The 18,640-nt window shown below is 41.1% G+C and overlaps 5 protein-coding genes across 5 annotated transcripts; 3 read left to right on the top strand and 2 right to left on the bottom strand.

Moving 5' to 3' along the window:
* Positions 1–918: 918 nt before the first annotated feature.
* Positions 919–5,164, top strand: GCK72_005205 (uncharacterized protein; the record flags this gene model as incomplete). The annotated part of the gene is made up of 5 exons (XM_003116862.2): positions 919–1,026; positions 1,078–1,206; positions 1,304–4,870; positions 4,922–5,038; positions 5,084–5,164. 5 exons carry the CDS (start codon positions 919–921, stop codon positions 5,162–5,164), a joined length of 4,002 nt encoding a protein of 1,333 aa, XP_003116910.2.
* Positions 5,165–5,311: 147 nt separating this feature from the next.
* GCK72_005204 (uncharacterized protein) lies at positions 5,312–5,946 on the bottom strand (the record flags this gene model as incomplete). The annotated part of the gene is made up of 4 exons (XM_003116808.2): positions 5,312–5,454; positions 5,504–5,579; positions 5,657–5,773; positions 5,821–5,946. 4 exons carry the CDS (start codon positions 5,944–5,946, stop codon positions 5,312–5,314), a joined length of 462 nt encoding a protein of 153 aa, XP_003116856.2.
* An 811-nt stretch (positions 5,947–6,757) lies between these two features.
* Positions 6,758–9,476, top strand: GCK72_005203 (uncharacterized protein; the record flags this gene model as incomplete). Its single annotated transcript, XM_053725082.1, has 5 exons — positions 6,758–6,869; positions 6,971–7,034; positions 7,084–8,333; positions 8,378–8,940; positions 8,991–9,476. 5 exons carry the CDS (start codon positions 6,758–6,760, stop codon positions 9,474–9,476), a joined length of 2,475 nt encoding a protein of 824 aa, XP_053589276.1.
* Positions 9,477–9,754: 278 nt separating this feature from the next.
* GCK72_005202 (uncharacterized protein) lies at positions 9,755–10,174 on the bottom strand (the record flags this gene model as incomplete). The annotated part of the gene is made up of 2 exons (XM_003116843.2): positions 9,755–9,964; positions 10,070–10,174. 2 exons carry the CDS (start codon positions 10,172–10,174, stop codon positions 9,755–9,757), a joined length of 315 nt encoding a protein of 104 aa, XP_003116891.2.
* A 3,928-nt stretch (positions 10,175–14,102) lies between these two features.
* Positions 14,103–16,651, top strand: GCK72_005201 (uncharacterized protein; the record flags this gene model as incomplete). The annotated part of the gene is made up of 8 exons (XM_003117395.2): positions 14,103–14,133; positions 14,328–14,883; positions 14,930–15,285; positions 15,336–15,871; positions 15,915–16,145; positions 16,191–16,355; positions 16,398–16,571; positions 16,616–16,651. 8 exons carry the CDS (start codon positions 14,103–14,105, stop codon positions 16,649–16,651), a joined length of 2,085 nt encoding a protein of 694 aa, XP_003117443.2.
* Between the last annotated feature and the right edge of the window lie 1,989 nt (positions 16,652–18,640).

The following is an 18,640-nucleotide window of genomic DNA, read 5'->3' as shown; positions in this document are numbered from 1 at the left end:
GGGGAGAGAATTGTGTGAAAATGTACATGTCAATCAGATAATTTACTCTTTTTCCTATTCCGTTTTTCGTTCCGCCCGTCACTTTTATGACGATTTCGTCTTCAAATTTTCAATCTCCGTTTGTCAAGTTTTCAGGAAATACCTAGTATTTTTAGACTTTCAGAAATGTGTGACAGTCTCTATAATGATCTTGATTATCATAAAAACTGTAGGATTATTCTTGAGCTCCATTTTGGTAGTTGACAACTTTTTTCAGTATCCATTCAAACATCCATCTCACGCATCCTTGCCAGACTGTAATTCTCTAAAAAGAGCTCGTACAAAAAGTTGCAGACTACAAAAATTGAGCTCTAGATTCATTCCAAACATCCTACAAAAGCTGGAAGCATACATCAGTATGCGACACCGGGACACACTTTCAAATCTTCTCATTTTCTCAGGAAACCTAAACAATGCCATTCAGATGTATCTAGCTTTTTTTTCTATCCACGTCTTTAACTTTCTATAAAAATAGGTTTTTCTCCATATTACGCATCACTCCAACCCCCTCGATTCCATTCGAAAACCGTTTATTCTTCTCTCCAAAAGCTCATAAAACACCGCCTGTTTCATTTTTCTATTGTTAAATATGAAAACCATCATACTTTTTTTCCAAATAGCCCCTCGTGTTGATTTTCTCACTCACAAAACTCTATATATTTTGTCATAAAAATGGTAAGAGTGACTCAAAAAAATAGAAGAACTAAAACACTTTCAATGTTTTTCTAACTTTCATCTCAATTCTTCTTCGTTTCTGTTTGTTTTAGGTTGCTTGTAGTGTGTCATCTGACTCTCTCATTCTATCTGCAAACTTTGAAACGCCATATTTCTCTTCTCTTATTCTCATTTCTTCTCTCATCTTCGTCTTTCAGATCCCAAATGGGCCACAGTCAATCATACGATCTTCGGAATCCGGAAACCGGAGAGAAAACTCCGGTGAGAGGAGTACGAAGAGTGAGTCGTGAACACCAGACTGATGGGCAGTTGGTAAGAGTCCTGACGAGCAAAATGTTATAACTGTAATTTATGTTTTTCCAGTCGACAGAGAGTGCAGAGCCGTATGATTATCGAGAGGAAGAGCTTCGTGAACGGATTCGTAAGGAGCAACTAGAAAAAAGAGAGAAAGAGCTGGGAACGATGAGAATCAGTAAACATGAGACTCGAGAGGTTAGAAGGGGTTCAAGGGGGAGGGGTTAAGAAGACAATGATGGAACACTAAACACACATTCCAGTCACTCATATAAAATCATTCTTCCATTTTCAGCCCATCATCGACGCCTATCGTTCCAGTCATTCTCCACAACAGGCTGTCTACAACGAATTCAATCACTACGATTCTTTGAAACATCCATCTCCGGCTCACCCGAACACATATCTCACACTGAATAGAAGAGCTGAAATCAACGAGGGACGTCGAGTGTCTATTCCAACTGCTACCACTCGCTACGATCAAGTTCCAATTGATCCGTCCCCACAACTGCCACGTCGTCATGAGATTCCAGTGACAACTTCTGATCATCCATATCGTGAAATTCCAATTCGTCAGGAGACTCCAGACTATCCAAATCGCACTTCTGTCTACAACGGCAGACTCTCCCCATTGCCACGTCAAGAGGAAGTCGATCCACACCCGATGCCACGTTACATTCCACCAATGAGCCCGAGGTATGATCGAATTCCCAATGGGACCCACTATTCTAAAACTACCAAAACAACCACCTATACCATTTCTCGTGGAGGTATCCCCAAGTATGAAGAGGTACCTGTTCCAGATCCCGTAGTTCTACGAAAACATGTTCCCATTAGCCCCAAACCAAAACCATACTACTACTCAAGCACATCTAACATTCCAAAGTATGATGAGGTTCCCGATAGTCCAAGAAACTCTGTTAGACCTAGGCCAGCATCCACTTATTCTTACGCTTCCCCTCTTCCCAAGTATACTGATGTTCCTATTAGTCCTAAACCCTCTTCTACTTATTCCAAAGCTTCCAAACTTCCGAAATACAACGAAATCCCGACGAGATACTCTAGAAGTACTGAAGTCTACAAAGAGACTCTCATCAATCCGAGTGGATATCATACTGTCTCTCAATCTTCCAAACTTCCAAAGTATGATGAAGTGCCTAGAAGCACCCTGTATTCCAGGGCTTCCAGTTCTTCAAAATATGAGGAAACCCCTAGAAGTCCTAGTCTCCATAGTCTTCGTATTCGAACTTATGATGAAGTTCCAATCCAGACAAGTCCTCGTTCAATAACCCCCGTCTACGTCCCTCCATCTAACCGTGTCCGTATTGTTCCAGTCCAAACTTCCCCTCCAGTTCCCAAACCAAAAATCCACTTGACCTCTCTTCAACCAGAAGTTTCCAAGGTGCCGTTGAATCAGTCTGTTCATAAAACTGTCTACCGTACTCATGCGATTCCAGTCAGAGTTGAATCCGAGTCCTCTCGTTCTGAAAGTCCTGCAAATGTTGTCTACTCGTTCTCTTCCTCGAAACAGAAAGTTCAAAGTCCTCCGTCTTCCGTAATGTCCCAAGAAACTCCGATCTACCGTACTGTTGTCAAGCAGCAAGCTTCTTCTCCAAAAACATTCAAAATTAATTCTACTCAAACAGGGAAAGAAGTTTCCCGAAATCAGTCTGTTGACCGTCATAGATCTCAACCAATGGACAAAATCACTATGACTTCAGTCTACCGTACGGCTGTTGTGAAGAAAAATATTTCACCACCAAGTGATCCGAAACCTTCACCTCGAAGAGTTGAGAAAATGTATGTAACGAAGTTGCAGAAGGACATTCGTTGGGTTCCATTGAGCCAATATGTCTTCCGACCCATCTACAGCAGTAGTTCGGATGACGACGCATCGGTTGTTTCCGTCACCCCCATCCACTCCCCCTCTCCGCCTCGAACTCCATCTCCGAAACTTTATCTGACTACTCGTGAGAAGGAAGTTTCACAAGTTCCGCTGTCCAGATATGTCAATCGACGACCACCGTACGATGTCCCGCCATCTCCAGTTGAAAGAATCGTCGTTCCAGTCACTAAATCCACTCCAACACCACCTCCTCCAACTCCACCAAAGATTTACTTGACTAGACTCCATCCAGAAGTTCCGAAGACTCCTCTAGACGATCACGTGGCTAGACCAATTCGTAGAACCCCAATCTACAGTACCCCTCCATCTCCAGTGAGTCGTACTGTTGTGAGTCCTCAATCAAGTCCATCGCCAACACCTCCCAAAATCTACTTGACCAAGCTTCATCCAGAAATTCCGAGATGTCCACTAGATGATCATGTGGCGAGACCAATTCGAGATATCTACAGTAATCCTCCTTCTCCTGTAGCCGCACCAACCACTTTGACTCCCAGCCCACCTCCAACTCCACCAAAGATTCATATGACTCGTCGTGATTCTGACATCAGAAAGACTCCGCTGGGTCATTATGTGGGAAGCGAGCCGTACTACGGTCCTCAGTTTGTGAAAGATAAACAGTCTGCTCCACCACCACCAAGCGTGGAACTCATGGGCTATGAGTCGGATCTTCGGAAAACTCCTTTGGAAAACTATGTGAATCGTACTAAGTCTTACAGTCCGACTCCATCGGATGTTACTATTGTCTCGAGGCAGACCCCTCCGCCACCACAGAAAATTCACCGAACTGCTCTGGAAAAGGAGGTTCGGAAGACTCCAATAGGTCACTATGTGAATAGAGATCCAGTTCAGAAGACACCCGAACCAACCCGTAATGTCGTTTCGCCAATAACCTCCAGACACCATTCGTGCTCTCGACAACTTCATTTTACTTCTCTTGAGAAGGAAGCTCGCGGAACTCCACTAGGTCACTATGTGAAAAAAGAACCAATCTACAGTACTCCTGAACCAATAATCATTGGGAAGACTGCCAGTCCAGTGTACGCTAAATCAAATAACAGTACACTCGTAGTCTCTCGTACAGTGACCCCGATTTCTCGTACCAATAGTCAAGTTTCTAGTCATAGATCTAGTCCTATCTTGCTCTCAAAACATCCACTAACTCGTCGTGATTCTGATATTTCATCCCACCCTCTTGAACGTTTCGTGTCCCGTTCAGTCACTCCCATCTCGGTTGAAAATTCTCTTCCAGTAGAGAAACCGAGAAGATCTTTGGATTACAATTCAAAATCTTCTACCAAGATGCCAGCAAGACTTCATCTCACAAAACGTCATGAAGAAGTTCCCCGAGTTCCTTTGGCTGCAAAACCAAGTATTTCCACTCACAGATCCCCAGTTTATGACCAAGTTCCCCTTTCTATTGGTACCCAAACTCTTCCTTATGAGCCCGTCATGTCTCCTAAATCTAGACGTCGCTATACTAGAGTTGGAAGTGAAGTTTCAGTTGCCCCCTGTTGTCTCAGACCTGTCTATACTCGCCCCTCTACCATAATCTCTATCTACAGTGTCCCCATCGCTGAGTCTCCAACACATCTTTCCGAGATTCACGCTGAGAAACGAATGATTGTCGGAATCGATGAGATGCAGAAACCAGAGAATGTCACCTACGTCACAGTTGCCACGTCATCGATTCATGGTTCTGAAGAGCCACTTCATCGTCACCCGGAAGTTGGAAGACATCCAGTTTATGTTGTTCCAAGTCAATATTGCTACGAGAGAGTACCACTTGCTACGAAAAGCAAGCAGACTCACAGTTCGAGAAGATCTTCAGAAGACGTAGCAAAGATTCTGACGCCACCTCAAAGATGCAATGTGGAGAACTGCACTCATGTCGAGGTTCACGATGAGACTCCAGTTGTTGCAAGAAGAAGAATTAGTCAAGATGTAGTCAGGGATAAGGTAATTGATAAAATAATTCCCAGTTCGAAAATTATTTTCAAAAGTTTTCAGGAGAATCGTCTTAACATTTTCGTCAACGAAAATGACCTGGAGAATGTCGTTGAACTCGCCAGTGATGGTGATTCCGACTCGATTGCTTCTTTGGAAAGGACGAAGGATTCATTCGAGGTACTATCAATTTTTTCTCGTTCAATCACATATCCACTTTTTCAGAGACTTCACTACGACGCCTACATGCCAACGCTTTCATTGCGCCATCGCCCGATGGTCAGCTTTTATGACAAGCTTCCTTAATTTCTTTTGCTTTCATTCTTCATTTTTTGCTTTCAAAATTTTCCAAAACTGGGAAAAGCTTCTGATAATTTATTGATAACCTGACAATTTGTATAATAATGCTTTGAATAAAAATTGGAAAAATAATATAATTTTTTAAAACATGAATTAATGCTGGAAGTGCTTTGTAATCTCTGCCCAAAGAGTTCTGTTACATTTCGCCTTTTTCTCTGGTTTTGGAAACTTTTTCCAGCATTCTACAACAATCTTATCGCATTCACAAAGAGCCGCCTTGCACCCAGCATTCTTTTCTGGAAAAGAAAAATTATAATTTAACAGGAGAACCGGAAATTGAGATACCTGAGCAGATAGCAGTTGAGTTCAGACATTGCCACGAGTAGTCGTCGACGTATTCGATTTCCACATCCATACAGATCTGGAAAATAAAATTGTTTCGTGGTTTTTCAATTCAGATTTCAAACATTAATTTAAACATAGTATTAATATATATACCTTGTTATCAACAGCAGCATCGTAGCATTTGTCATGATGCATACAACATTCATCGATTCCATCTACCGGCTCATGAGATCCTCCGATTCCACACCAGCATCCGTAATTGTTGTAATGCTAAGAGAAACATGATAATTTTGAAGATATCGTTTAATTTTTCTTACTAAAGCGTTGTAATGAAGCTCACACTCGGCAACTTCTTCCAAATTCCAAAGAGCGCGTAACCGGGGATTGGCTGATTGTACCAATATGCCTGAAGCAGCCAGAAGAATCAGAAAACAGATTTTCATCTGAAAATGAGAGAATTTGAGCATTAATCCGGAAAAAAGGTGTTTTGAAAATAAAAACTGTTAAAAACTACAATTTGAATTTCGCTCGGAAAGTTGTGTTTGTTAAACTCCGCGCGAGCGGGATTTCGGAGTGTCGTCGTCAGCGATTTTATTCGAATTTCGAAGAATTATTCGACATTTCAACGGTTTCTGGCAATAAAAGTAAGTGTTTTAATCCCTTTTTTTTAATTCGCAAAGTTCGTTAAATAATAATCAACTCGAGAAATTCTTTTTGTAGACCTTTATTCGAAGCATTAGCATTTTCAAGAATAACTGGAGACCTAGTTTTTCATTTTAAGATATGAAAAAGTCATTAAAAATAGCTAGAATTATACAGCTGTGAGAGTAAAAATATCTTCTATCTAGTTAGATTAATCCCGAAACCCTACAAATGTAATCCTGAGAATCATTGGTTTTTAAAAATCCAATTGCTATGTTGCTTAAAAAGTGAGTTAGCTGAAGCTTCGTTGAAAATGATCAGCAAAGCTTTCTGCTTTATTTCAAAAACTAAAATGAATTCCTCTGCATTGTCGGTCAGGCAGCAAATCACGTGGCTAAGTGACCTGAATGCCGTCAGAAAGCCTCGGGAGGAATGGGAAAACACGAGACAGCACAGTGTAAAAAATGATATATTTCCTCTCTATCATCTCTGCGCTTTCTTTAGAGATAACACTCTTTTTTTAATGATCTTTTGGTACGAAGTGTGTTCAAACCACAATAATGCCTTCCCACTTTGATAATTGATGACTCATCTCATGTTTTGAAATTTCAGATGGACGACGATGACGGCCGCGAAACGTTTGAAATCAGCGATATGGATATGGAGTATGCGATGAATCCGGGTGGCAGACGACGGTTTCAGAATAAGGATCAGGCGACTTATGGTGGGGTGAGATCATGAACATATATAATTGAAATTAGAATTTGACCTGAAATTTCAACAGAAAATCAAAATAATATAAACTCAACTAATTGTTGTTTTTAGGTGTATTTGCTCTGGACCATGACAGCGACGATGATGAACAAAGCACAAGCCGTGGACCCGTGAAGTAAGATATTCAAAAATTTATATCCAATCACAACTGTTTTAATTTTCAGCAAGCGTCAAAAATACACAGCTCCAATGAGTTTTGTCAGTGGAGGTGTTCAGACCAGCTCAAAAATTGATAAGACTGATCCAGCATCTTTGAATATGGGAACATACTCTTCGAAACCCAAGAACGACGACGAAGATGAAGTTATCGAGTTGAATTTCGACAGGCGAAACAAAAGAACAGCAAAAGAGCAGGGAGCTCAAGTGTTCGCAGGAATGCGCTCTTCGAATACAAAAGGGACAACAGATGCTCAATTTGGAGGTTGGATGAAACACGGAAAGTCTGATGTCATTATGAAGATGATGCAGTCGATGGGTTACAAAGCTGGAGAAGGACTCGGAGCGAAAGGACAAGGTATTGTTGAACCAGTGACAGCGGCGCTGAGAAAAGGAAGAGGAGCTGTTGGAGCTTATGGAAAGGAAGCAACTGGTCCGAAGTTCGGAGAATCTGCCGCTGAAGCACAGAAAAGATTAGCGCAGGGTGGAGCCACGCGCACAGAAGGAGATGAACAGGAGAAGACAGGAATCAAGATAAAAGGAGGATGGAAAAAGTCACAAAAAGTCAAAACAACTTATCGAACTATCGAGGATGTTTTGGAAGATGGAATGTCAGCATCTCGACCAAGCTCTAACCAGCAATCTCAACAATATTCAAATATCAAAGTTATCGACATGACTGGAAAACAACAGAAAGTCTATTCGGGTTATGATTCGTTTTCTATGAAAACACGATCTGAATATGATACTGTTGATGAGGAAGAGAGAACTGTCTTTGATGTTCCTGAATTGTTACATAATCTGAACTTGCTTGTTGATTTAACAGAAGAAGGAATCAGAAGGAGTAACCAACAGTTAATAGCTGTAAAAGATCAAACGACAGCGCTTGAGTACGATTTGGTGCAAATTGAGAATTCATTAACTACAGAAGAGGAACAAGCAAAACATATGAAAGATGTCTTCGAACTGATTGATGGTTTTTCTTCAAACCGATCACCAACTATGTCAGAATGCCAAGCACTGTTCCGACGTCTTCGATCAGAATTTCCGCATGAATATGAGTTGTATTCACTGGAGACTGTGGCTATTCCAATTGTTCTTCCACTCATTCAACGTCACTTTGCTGATTGGAAGCCTCTCCAAGATAAGAGCTATGGATGTGATTTAATTTCGGAGTGGAGAGATATTCTGGATGATAGCAAGAATGGAAGAAAGACGACATTTGGACATAATAAAACGAAAGGAGACGATATTAGAGGTAAATGGTATTCATATAATTTATTCATAAGTTTATAATTTCAGCCTTCGACCGAATTGTCTGGGACGGTATTCTACCATCAATTCGTCGTGCTTGTCTTCAATGGGATCCACGCACAGAAATGCATGAAATGATCGAAGTGGTAGAGGAATGGATTCCACTTCTCTCATCTTGGATCACAGAAAACATCTTGGAACAACTAATAATTCCTAAAATTTCCGAAGCTGTAAATCAATGGGATCCTATGACAGATGAAGTACCTATCCATCAATGGGTTGTTCCGTGGCTTGTACTTCTTGGAGATCGAATTCAAACTGTTATGCCCCCGATTCGACAGAAATTGTCCAAAGCTCTCAAATTATGGAATCCAATGGACAGGAGTGCGATGGCAACGCTCCGTCCGTGGCAAAATGTCTGGTCTGTTGGCACATTTTCATCGTTTGTCGCTCAGAACATTGTGCCGAAACTCGGAGCTGCTTTGGATACGATGCAATTGAATCCAGGTATAAATCCAGAATATCCAGAGTGGACGGCATGCATGGAATGGCTAGAAATGGTACATCCGGATGCGATTGCGAACATTGTCACGAAGTATTTCTTCCCAAGAGTAAGTTAATTTTGCTGATTTTGCTTTTTCTTCATAACGTTTATTTTCAGTTCTACGCAGTTCTCTGTCAATGGCTAGATAGCCCTGGTGTTGATTACAACGAAGTGAGGCGATGGTACGCATCATGGAAAGATCGGATTCCACAAGCTCTTCTCAATTATCCGACTGTGACAGAGAATCTTCGTCGGTCAATGATTGCAGTCGGAACATCAATGAAAGGAGAAAAAGTCAGTGGACTCGTCGCAGCCCCGATTGCTCCGATGGCTCCAGCTCCATCAGCACCAATGCCTCAATTTGCACCGGTCACTCAACAACTTTCACTCAAAGAAATCATCGAGATCACTGCTGGAAAGCACGGATTCACTTATCATCCACAGAAAGATCGATACAAAGATGGAAGACAAGTGTTCTGGTTTGGTGCACTATCGATATTTATGGACTCTGAAATGGTGTATGTCATGGACCCGGTGGAATTCATTTGGAGACCTTCAGGACTCGGTGAACTCATCCAAATGGCTCAAGGAGCTCAAGGATAGCTATCATCGAGAGAAATGTGTTATTTATTTTTATTCTACTTATTTATTCAATTTCTTTCTTACAACAAAGTATTTCTTCTTTTCAACTTTTTCAAAACTTTGTTCTTTTTTTAGTTACCGTTCGAGTTCGGTTAATTTCTTCTTGAATTCTTCTTTTATATTGGGTTTCAAGTTTAATTCATTTCAAATCAAAAATATGACAAGAAAAGTGAGTACTCGTAACATTTCTAATCGTAATCAACAACAAATAAAAATATGAAACACTAGCAATTTTAAAGTTAACCAAACTGGCGGATAGCTGAGATTTGTGGCATATGATGATCGTCAATGTCGATTAGTTTCGCGACTTTCTCTTCATTGTTATTCGTAAAGTTATGAGATTTTTCGTGGGGAGAATATGCGTTGAGTTTCTCGGATTTCGTAGTTATAGGAGTGTCGATAGAAACTGCTACTCGTTCCGATGGGAGTTGGACGATCGATCGCGTCGGCTGAAAATCTGGATAAGATTATTAGGAATTTTACATTAGTTAGAGGTAGAAAATAAATAGATTACAGATTTAATCTTCTAGGTTGTAAAATCGAGAAAAACTTACATGTTTCGGGAACAAATACCACACAAACAGCCCAACCACGACTCCAAACACATGTAACGATATTGAAATTATCGTGTGTGTTGTGTAGGATAAGGATATGAACATCTTTCTGTAAATAGAACAGATTTAGATAGTTTTATAAAGGTGAAGCTAAAATGTTGAAATGGCTGGGAACTTGTTAGAATATAGTTTCGAATAATAAAAAGAAGCAAGAGAAAGAGAGAAGGAGTCGACTTGAAGCCTAGAGAATGAAGCGTGTAAGCAATGACGGCGCGCGGCAGATTGGCCACAAACGCTTTCTTTCTTGCTTGCTACTGCGCGGAAAGATTTTCTCGTTTTGCTTCAAACGATGACAACGGCTTCTTCCCATTATCCAACAACAACTGACCAATTCAAATTGACGATGGCTTTTCTACCTTTGTGCCGTTCAAGAATTTAGCGTATTGCGAAACATGTCTGCGGGAGGAGGTGGAACTAGAACTGTGTATTTTGAACGGTCGGAAGATTCTGGATATTATCGAAATTGGTGTTCAGTCTGGTCTTCTGATTCGTTAGTTTCATCTTGAAAGCTTTTTCTCTATCTCCGTCAGTTTCCAAGTGTTGTTTTTGTTTTCAAAGTCAGTTTTACTCATTAGAATCCGCGAGGAAAACCCTTAGATAATCTGATGTAGCCAGTCAAAAACCGGTTTCTTTGAATGCTTCTACTCAAGAGATTTGCGTCATTCAGAAGGCAAAAAACAGCAAAAGAAACACCAATCAAGGTAGATGTACAGAATATACTTCTTGATTCAACACACAGCCAAATGAAAAAAAATGGAACATAGAGAAAGTGAGAATCAAGATCCAATTGGGTACTAAATATGCAAATGAGACTACAGTCGACTTCATCTCTTCTTCTTTCCGCACCCTACTGTGTGACTCTCTCGGAACGGCGTAATCTCTAGTCGTGTGTCTAGTGACCCCGATCCGGTCGCTTACCGTCACAAAATGCGGCGAGAAAGAAACTGAATATCCAGTAGTGGATTAGGATGAAAGATCATCAGGCTATGAGGAAGCTTGATCAAGATGTACTTATGAGGAAAGTAGCCAGGTCTCAGGAATGATCGGGTTCAATGTACAGTCAAATCACATGAAATTATAGAAAATATAAAGAATCGCTTACTTGTTTTTTCTTTATTTTATTGAAAAAACTTCAACAAGTCAAGAAATTATTTTAAAATTGATTTCAGGATGAAGCTCAAAAAATCGACAACACTCAAAAAACGAAAACTAGTGCCAAAACGCGCCAAGGTCGTTGAAAAAGAGTCATCCGAAGACGGGGGAAGCTCAGATGAAGAAATGGCAAAGCTAGATGGTGAAGGAAGTTTAGATGGTAACGAATCGGAAGAAGACGATGGAACTGTGACGGTTGAAAAGGGAGGAATGAAAAAGCACAAGTTGGATTTGGAGAAGTAAGAAAAGGGCAATGAGTTGAGGAATTTAAAAACCAATTTTCAGACTGAAAAAGAGTGATCCAGAGTTTTTCAAATTCTTGCAACAAGAAGACGCAGATCTTTTGAATATGGAGGAAGATGGAGATGACGACGAGGAGGAGGATGAGGATGAAGATGATGAGGATGAAGAAGAAGAAGAGGAGAGTGAGGACGATGACGATGAAGATGATGACGACAAGACGAAGATCAAGAAGATTCGAAAACCAAAAGTGAAGAGCGACAGTTCAGGAAGACTTATCGTCGACTCGAATGTGTACTCGTATCTTCAACAAGTTCTAGTTTTGGATGATGAGACAACTACTCCAATCAACCCATCTGATGTTCGTATGGCTATCGATGTTTTCGTCGCTTGTGTTGCCAGAGTTGGTGCTGATATTGAAGCCCCGAAATATGTCATCAACGAACAATCAATCTTTGAAGCAGTTGTCAGAATGTGTTTCCAAGCAATGCCAGATGTTCTCAAGCGACTTTTGAAAGCGAAACAAGAAGGAGATAAGTTCCTTTTCTCGAAAACTTCGATCAAGAAGTACCAAACTTATGTCAGAACTTATCTTCATGCTATGATTGTGGTAAGAAATATTTAATATTCTGACTCGTTAAAAGTGAAATTTCTCAATTTCAGTTCCTCAACGAAGTTCAAACAACAGAAGTTCTCATCGCAACTCTCAAAGCAATCACTAGACTTGTTGATCTCTATGCTCATTTTACTAGAATGTCGAAGCTTCTCATTAAGGTACGCTTCGCATTAATCTCGATATCTTTCAAGTTGTCTTCTCTTCCAGGCCATCGTAAAAATCTGGAGTCGCAAAACATTGGAATGCCGTCTTCCTGCATTCGTCTGTATGAATCTTCTCGTTAAAAACTATCCACAACACTTCGTTCCACTCTACAAGACCGCCTACGTCGCATTCGTTGCCAACTCGAAAATTGTCACCAATGAAACATGGCCACTTCTTCAATTTATGCACCGTACATTCGCTGAAATCACCATGTTGAACCCAGAGCAAGCTTACAAATACGCATTTGTTTACATTCGTCAAACAGCTGTTCATCTCCGAAATGCAATGATTGCAAAAGGAAGAAAAGATTTAATCTTCTCAATTTACAACTGGCAAATGATGCAATGTATGTACATTTGGGTACGTGTCATCGCGAAAGCTCACTCTGTGAATGGAGCTGAACAAATTGGAGAACTCGTTTACCCACTTATTCAAGTCATCGTCGGCATCTTCAGGCAAGTCTGAAATTAACCAATGTTCTCCATTTAAAAAATTTTCAGACTTTGTAATGCTCCAACATTCCTTCCACTTCGTCTTCACTGTTGTCAATTGCTTATTCAACTTCAAGCCAGTTGCACCAATTATATTCCAATTATGCAGCTTTCTTGCGATGTAAGCTTAGTCTTTCGCAAAATATCAGCAAGTTTCACATTTTCAGTGTTTCGAAGAATTGGCTCGTGAGCTGAAATCCAAACCAAAGCCAGCTAAAGGAGCTGTCAAACTGCCGGATATTGAGTGCACTCTCAAATGTTCATCACAATACTCTGACCTTCCACAATGGCGTAAAACGGTGTCAGAACACGTCTTCAGAACTATGATGCAGGCTGCTCATCTTCTCGCCAGTCAAGCCGCTTTCCCGGATGTAGTACTGCCGATTAATCACAGAGTAGGATATTCATAGGCTTCGATAAATCTGAATAATTTTCAAAATTTTAGATCTCAACAATTCTGGACACCATGAAAAGTGCGGATCATGCTCATCTTTTCCGAGGATTCCAGACAAAACTGAAAGAACACTCACGCTTTGTCTTGGATATTTTGGCTCGGAAATCTGTTGATTTGAATGATGAAATGCAAGTGGTAAGTTTTGGATTCTAGCAGTACCGAGAAAAATTTATATACTTTTTAGCGTGCTGTCCGTTTCGATCTCAACAATCCAGATTCACCGATCAAGACATTCTATAGACAATGGGAGAAAGTTTGGAAGATGAAAGAGAAGAGTGCGATTGAGAGTTCGAAGAAAGATGATAAGAAGAAAAAGAAGGAAGAGGAAGCAGCTGCCAAGAAGCGAAAAGCGACGGAAACGGTGGAGGATGATGAAGATGAAGATGTCAAGCCAACGATTCCAAAGGCAAAGAGGAAGAGAATCAAGATTGGAGCAGCTGCAAAGAAAGCAGATGCAACTGTTCCGGATAAATTCGCTGATATGTCTCTTGCCAATTGGAGTGATGAAGATTAGGTGTTTCAATTGTTTGGTTAATTTGTTGTTGATTTTTATTATGTTATCACTTTTTTGTTATTCTCTGGAATTTGTTCTCTTTTTTGTTCGTTGTTCATCTTTTCTTGATAAACTGGAATATTCAATACGTGACCCTTCTCTTATCACAAAACCATCATAAACAAGAAAAAACAAAGAAATTCAACGACAGGTCGAATTTCGCTCATTTTGCTTTAATCCACACATTCAAACCGCCCATAGTAACAATCGAGTACAACCGGACGTGTCGCGACTGAAATTGAGAGAGTGAAACAACCAACAAAATGGCATCGGTAAAAGAGGAGGAAGATCTCAGTAAGGAGTTGAAAAAGGGTTATCAATGGTTTGGGCGACTTGACAGAACAAGGCACCGTGGCGCAGTTGGTTATGGTTTTGCGCCACCGAACCAACAATCGAGAGTTTGAGTCCGCATGCTAGGAATAGTTTTTGGAGTTTGAGGCTCATTCGTGAGGATGAAATTCAAGGAAACCCATCATTTTATTCTTCAGAACATGCAACATCTCCTAGATCGGATCTAGGAGGAAACACGCCACAATCACCGGAGCCCACACCTTCTAAACAAAACACAACAACCAACACAACGACTGGATCAACAGCTGGATTAGTCTCCGAAGCTCCAGTTGAAGAGGAGCGTGAAGGATTCGGAAACGGAGTGGAATTCGTATTGACGTGTCTCGGGTTGGCTGTCGGATTGGGAAATATTTGGAGATTCCCGACGAGAGCATTCGAAAATGGAGGCTCCGCATTCTTGATTCCATATCTCACATGCGCATTTCTCTTCGGTTTCCCAGCTGTCTATTTTGAATTTTTGACTGGTCAATACAATGGAAAATCCCCGCCGATTATCTTCAGAAGAGTGATGCCATTCTTGGAAGGCGTTGGTTGGATGGGAGTTCTTGTGGCTGCACTTGTTGCTATTTATTATATTGTGATTGTTTCTTGGATTAGTATTTACATTATCAATATCTTCCGAGGCGATTTCAATATTTGGAATAAGTGTGACAATCCGTGGAATATTCAAGAAACTTGTATCGATATGATCAGGTTTGATGAGCATAGAAAACATCGATTCTAGCAGTTTTGATTTCAGACAAAAAGATTGTCGAGTCGACCATCCACCAGGCTGGGAAAACTCCACAAAACATATCCCCGAGAGGATGTATTTTATTAATGGAACATGTCAAGATGCCAAAGATTTTGATGGAATAAACATGGTCAGTGCCACAGAGCAATACTTCTACCAACACATCGTCAATCCATCTACTGGTCTTTACGATTTCGCTGGTATCAATTGGCCATTTTTGGCTGCAATGACTGTTTGTTGGGCACTCACTGCTCTCGGAATCCTTAAAGGAGCAAAGATTATGGGAAAAATTTCGTATGTCTCGGTTCTTTTACCGTATTTTATTGTGGTCATTTTATTTGTGAGAGGTGTCACTTTGCCAGGTAAAACTTTTAGAGAACTCGTAATTAAACGAATCGTTTCATGATTTCAGGAGCAGGTGATGGTCTCTACTATTACTTTGGAAAACCGGATTACTCGAAACTATTCATTACGAAAACTTGGACAGAGGCTCTGAAACAATTGTGTTTTTCACTATCCGTTGGACATGGAGGACTTATCAGTCTCTCTTCTTACAGTCGAAAAAAGAATAATGTTTTCAAAGATGCGTTGATTGTGATTCTCGGCGATACCGCAATGTCTCTCATTGGCGGAGCAGCTGTCTTTTCAACACTTGGATTCCTGGCCAACCAACGTGGAGTGACTGTTCCGGAAGTTATCCAATCAGGACTATCACTTGCATTCGTTGTCTATCCAGAAGCAATGACTCAGATGCCACTCCCTTGGTTGTGGAGTTTCCTCTTCTTTTTGATGCTCTTTTTGCTCGGAGCAAGTACTGAAATCGCATTGGTCGATGTATTCTGTTCGTGTGTTTATGATCAGAGTAGAAAGTATCGAAAGAAGAAATGGGTTGTCGTTATTTCCTGGTGTTTCTTCCTTTATTGTGCTGGATTTGTTTTCTCAACAAGAGTGAGTTGCTCGAAGAGATTCACTACTAATCCAACTCTTTCAGGCTGGTATCTACTGGTTCGAGATGTTTGACGAGTATGCTGCTGGGTTCTCATCAGTCTGTGCAGTGGTAACTGAACTTCTCGTAATGATGTATGTATACGGCTTCCGAAATGTTCGTGACGACATCACAGAAGTTATGGGAGAGCCAAAGAATAAATGTACCAAAGCTATCGGACCCCATTCTTGGTGGTTCACAGTAAATTGGTTGGGAGTTGCTCCGGTTATTGCTGCTGTAAGCTCGATTGTCCCCTACTACAACTTCATATTTTCCTTTCAGCTCCTCGTTATCCTCTCCTTCCTCCGTTCATATCCATACGAGGGTGACGCGGTTAAGCATCCAATTCTCTTCGATATCTTTGGATGGTTCCTTTCGTTCGTTCCAGTTCTCGTGGTTCCAATCTTCATGGTTAAAAACTATATTAGTTTCCGTCAACGTGGATATGTAAGAATTTTGAAAATTTATGTCACAAAATCACAATTTCAGACAACTAAATCCCTGTTCATGCTTCAAAAGCAGCACGTCTCTTATTCGAGAATCTCCAAGAATTTCGATACGGATAAACAAACAGAACAAGTACAACTTCCGGATAAAGAACCCTGGGATGAGGAGGTGGAAGAGGAGAGTCGTAAATCAGCCAAAGGAGATGATGTGGCTACGGTAACCATTCCATAAAAAACTTCATCTTTTCATTATATTTTCAGATTGACGTCAGCTCTTCTATCTATCAATATTATTAGATCGATAATATCAAAGCGCAGAACCAAACACAGAATTCTCTTTTCATTTCTTCGTTACCTAAAATGAAGTACTCCGTTCTGTTTCAAAATCAAATTCAAAGTTTATCAAAAACCACAAAAATAAATTACAAAAAGGGAAAAGGGAAAAAGGGAATAAATAAGTTAACGGGAGAGGACGGGGGCGGGGCGATTGTGACAGACCCACATAGGTCAGAAAGACGACAAATTGAGCAGAAGAGATGGGTGGATGAAGGGATTTTGGTCCGAAATGTTTTCAGATTATACAGAGTCTACTAAAACAGAAAAGTTACAAAATAATAAATTAGATTTCTCCCCGTTTCACTCTCTTTTTATGGCACAATGAGCTGCATGACTGAGCGCACGCTGGACCGCATTGACGGGAGTTCTGTCCGGAGAAAACGCATTGTCCCTTGCAGACTGTTTGACAGGCATCCTCACATGAGACTACTGGACACTGGGCTTCACAGGCTTGAGCACAAGCTGGAGCACACGTTGGCGCTAAAATTATTATTGATTTGAGATTCTCATTCGGTTTGTAGTCTCTTACCTTGATGATAGCATTGTTGGGTACATTGTGAGTCACATGGAAGATTGCAATTGTAGTTGACTGTAAGTGGGACAGCTGGAGTTGGAGCAGTTCCGCAAAGTTGTTGGCAGGAAGCGTCGCAACCTGGAAATGAATGATTTAAGTGTGACGGTGTATCTGAATGTACTCACCTTGAATACATTGTGGTGAGTTGCTCTTGCACAATCCTTGGCAATCACTGATACATTTTGGAGCACACAATTGGGTGCTAGCTGATGCTGCTTGAACTGGAGCCATTGGAACGACTGGAATCGTTTGAAGAACTGGAGCAGAAGTGCTCAATGGAGCACACGATTGTTGACAGATGGCTTGGCAAGCTGGTTGACACGTGGCTGCTTGGACATTCAACGTGGTAGATTGACACTCTTGTACACAACTTTGCTCACACATTGGTTGACATTGAACAGATGCTTGTTGAGGTGTTGGAGCACTTGGAGCCAGGTTGACTTGAATTTTGACTGGCTGAGCTTGTTGAGCAATACAAACTGGTTCACAGGCTGGTTGACATTGTGGTTGGCATGATGGAGCTGGTGCACTTTGAACTTGTGTTGTTGGTTGGGTGGCACATGCTGTCTGGCACTGAGAGTTGCACACAGATCCGCAATGTTCTTGTGGGAACTTCTCGACGCATTGAGCATTACAACTCTGCTCACAAACTGGAATACACTCTGGAACAGCGAAGTTGATGGTGATTTGTGGAAGAGAAGAAGAGGCGACTGGAACAACTGGGACATAAGAGAGTGGAGTTTGGACGGTTTGGTAGACTGGTTGAGTTTGAATAGGTTGGGATGGAGATTTTGGACATTCGGATGCACAGACTTCCACACAGACATTCTGACAGACACGGGCGTCTGGATTGTGTTGTTGACACCCTGTTTGACAGGTTTGTTGGCATGGACATTGTTGTTGCTGGAACAATATTTTGATGTGATTTGTACTAACAAGTAAAAAATTCAAAGATCGCGCCAAAACCGTAATCAAATCCACTAGAGCGCACTTGCCTGAACACATTGTGAAGTGCATTGTGGTTGACATAATTGTGGGCAACTGGCAAGTTGCTGTTGTGCTGGTTGTGCTGGTTGTCGGGGTGCTTGTGTCGTCGTCGCCACGACGATTTGCGGTTGTTGAGACGGGGTCTAAATGAGTGGAGTATGAACTTAGGATTCAGTCAGATAAATGAAAATTGAACTGAATATCAAATTTACAGGCGGAACCAAGAAAAGCGGAAGCAATAGCAAAATGAAAAAAACTCAGGAACCTTATTCGTGGCGATGATACACTGTGGCTCGCACGCCGGCTGACACTGCTCAACACATCCAACTTGCTGTCCGGTCACAGTGATTTTGATGATTGGTGGCTTCTGAAGGCATGATGGTTCACAA

This window comes from Caenorhabditis remanei, chromosome II (genome assembly GCF_010183535.1).
Source record: "Caenorhabditis remanei strain PX506 chromosome II, whole genome shotgun sequence".
Taxonomy (NCBI): Eukaryota; Metazoa; Nematoda; class Chromadorea; order Rhabditida; family Rhabditidae; genus Caenorhabditis; species Caenorhabditis remanei.
Note: the sequence above shows the minus strand (reverse complement) of the source record. Positions and strands in the feature narration are given on the sequence as shown.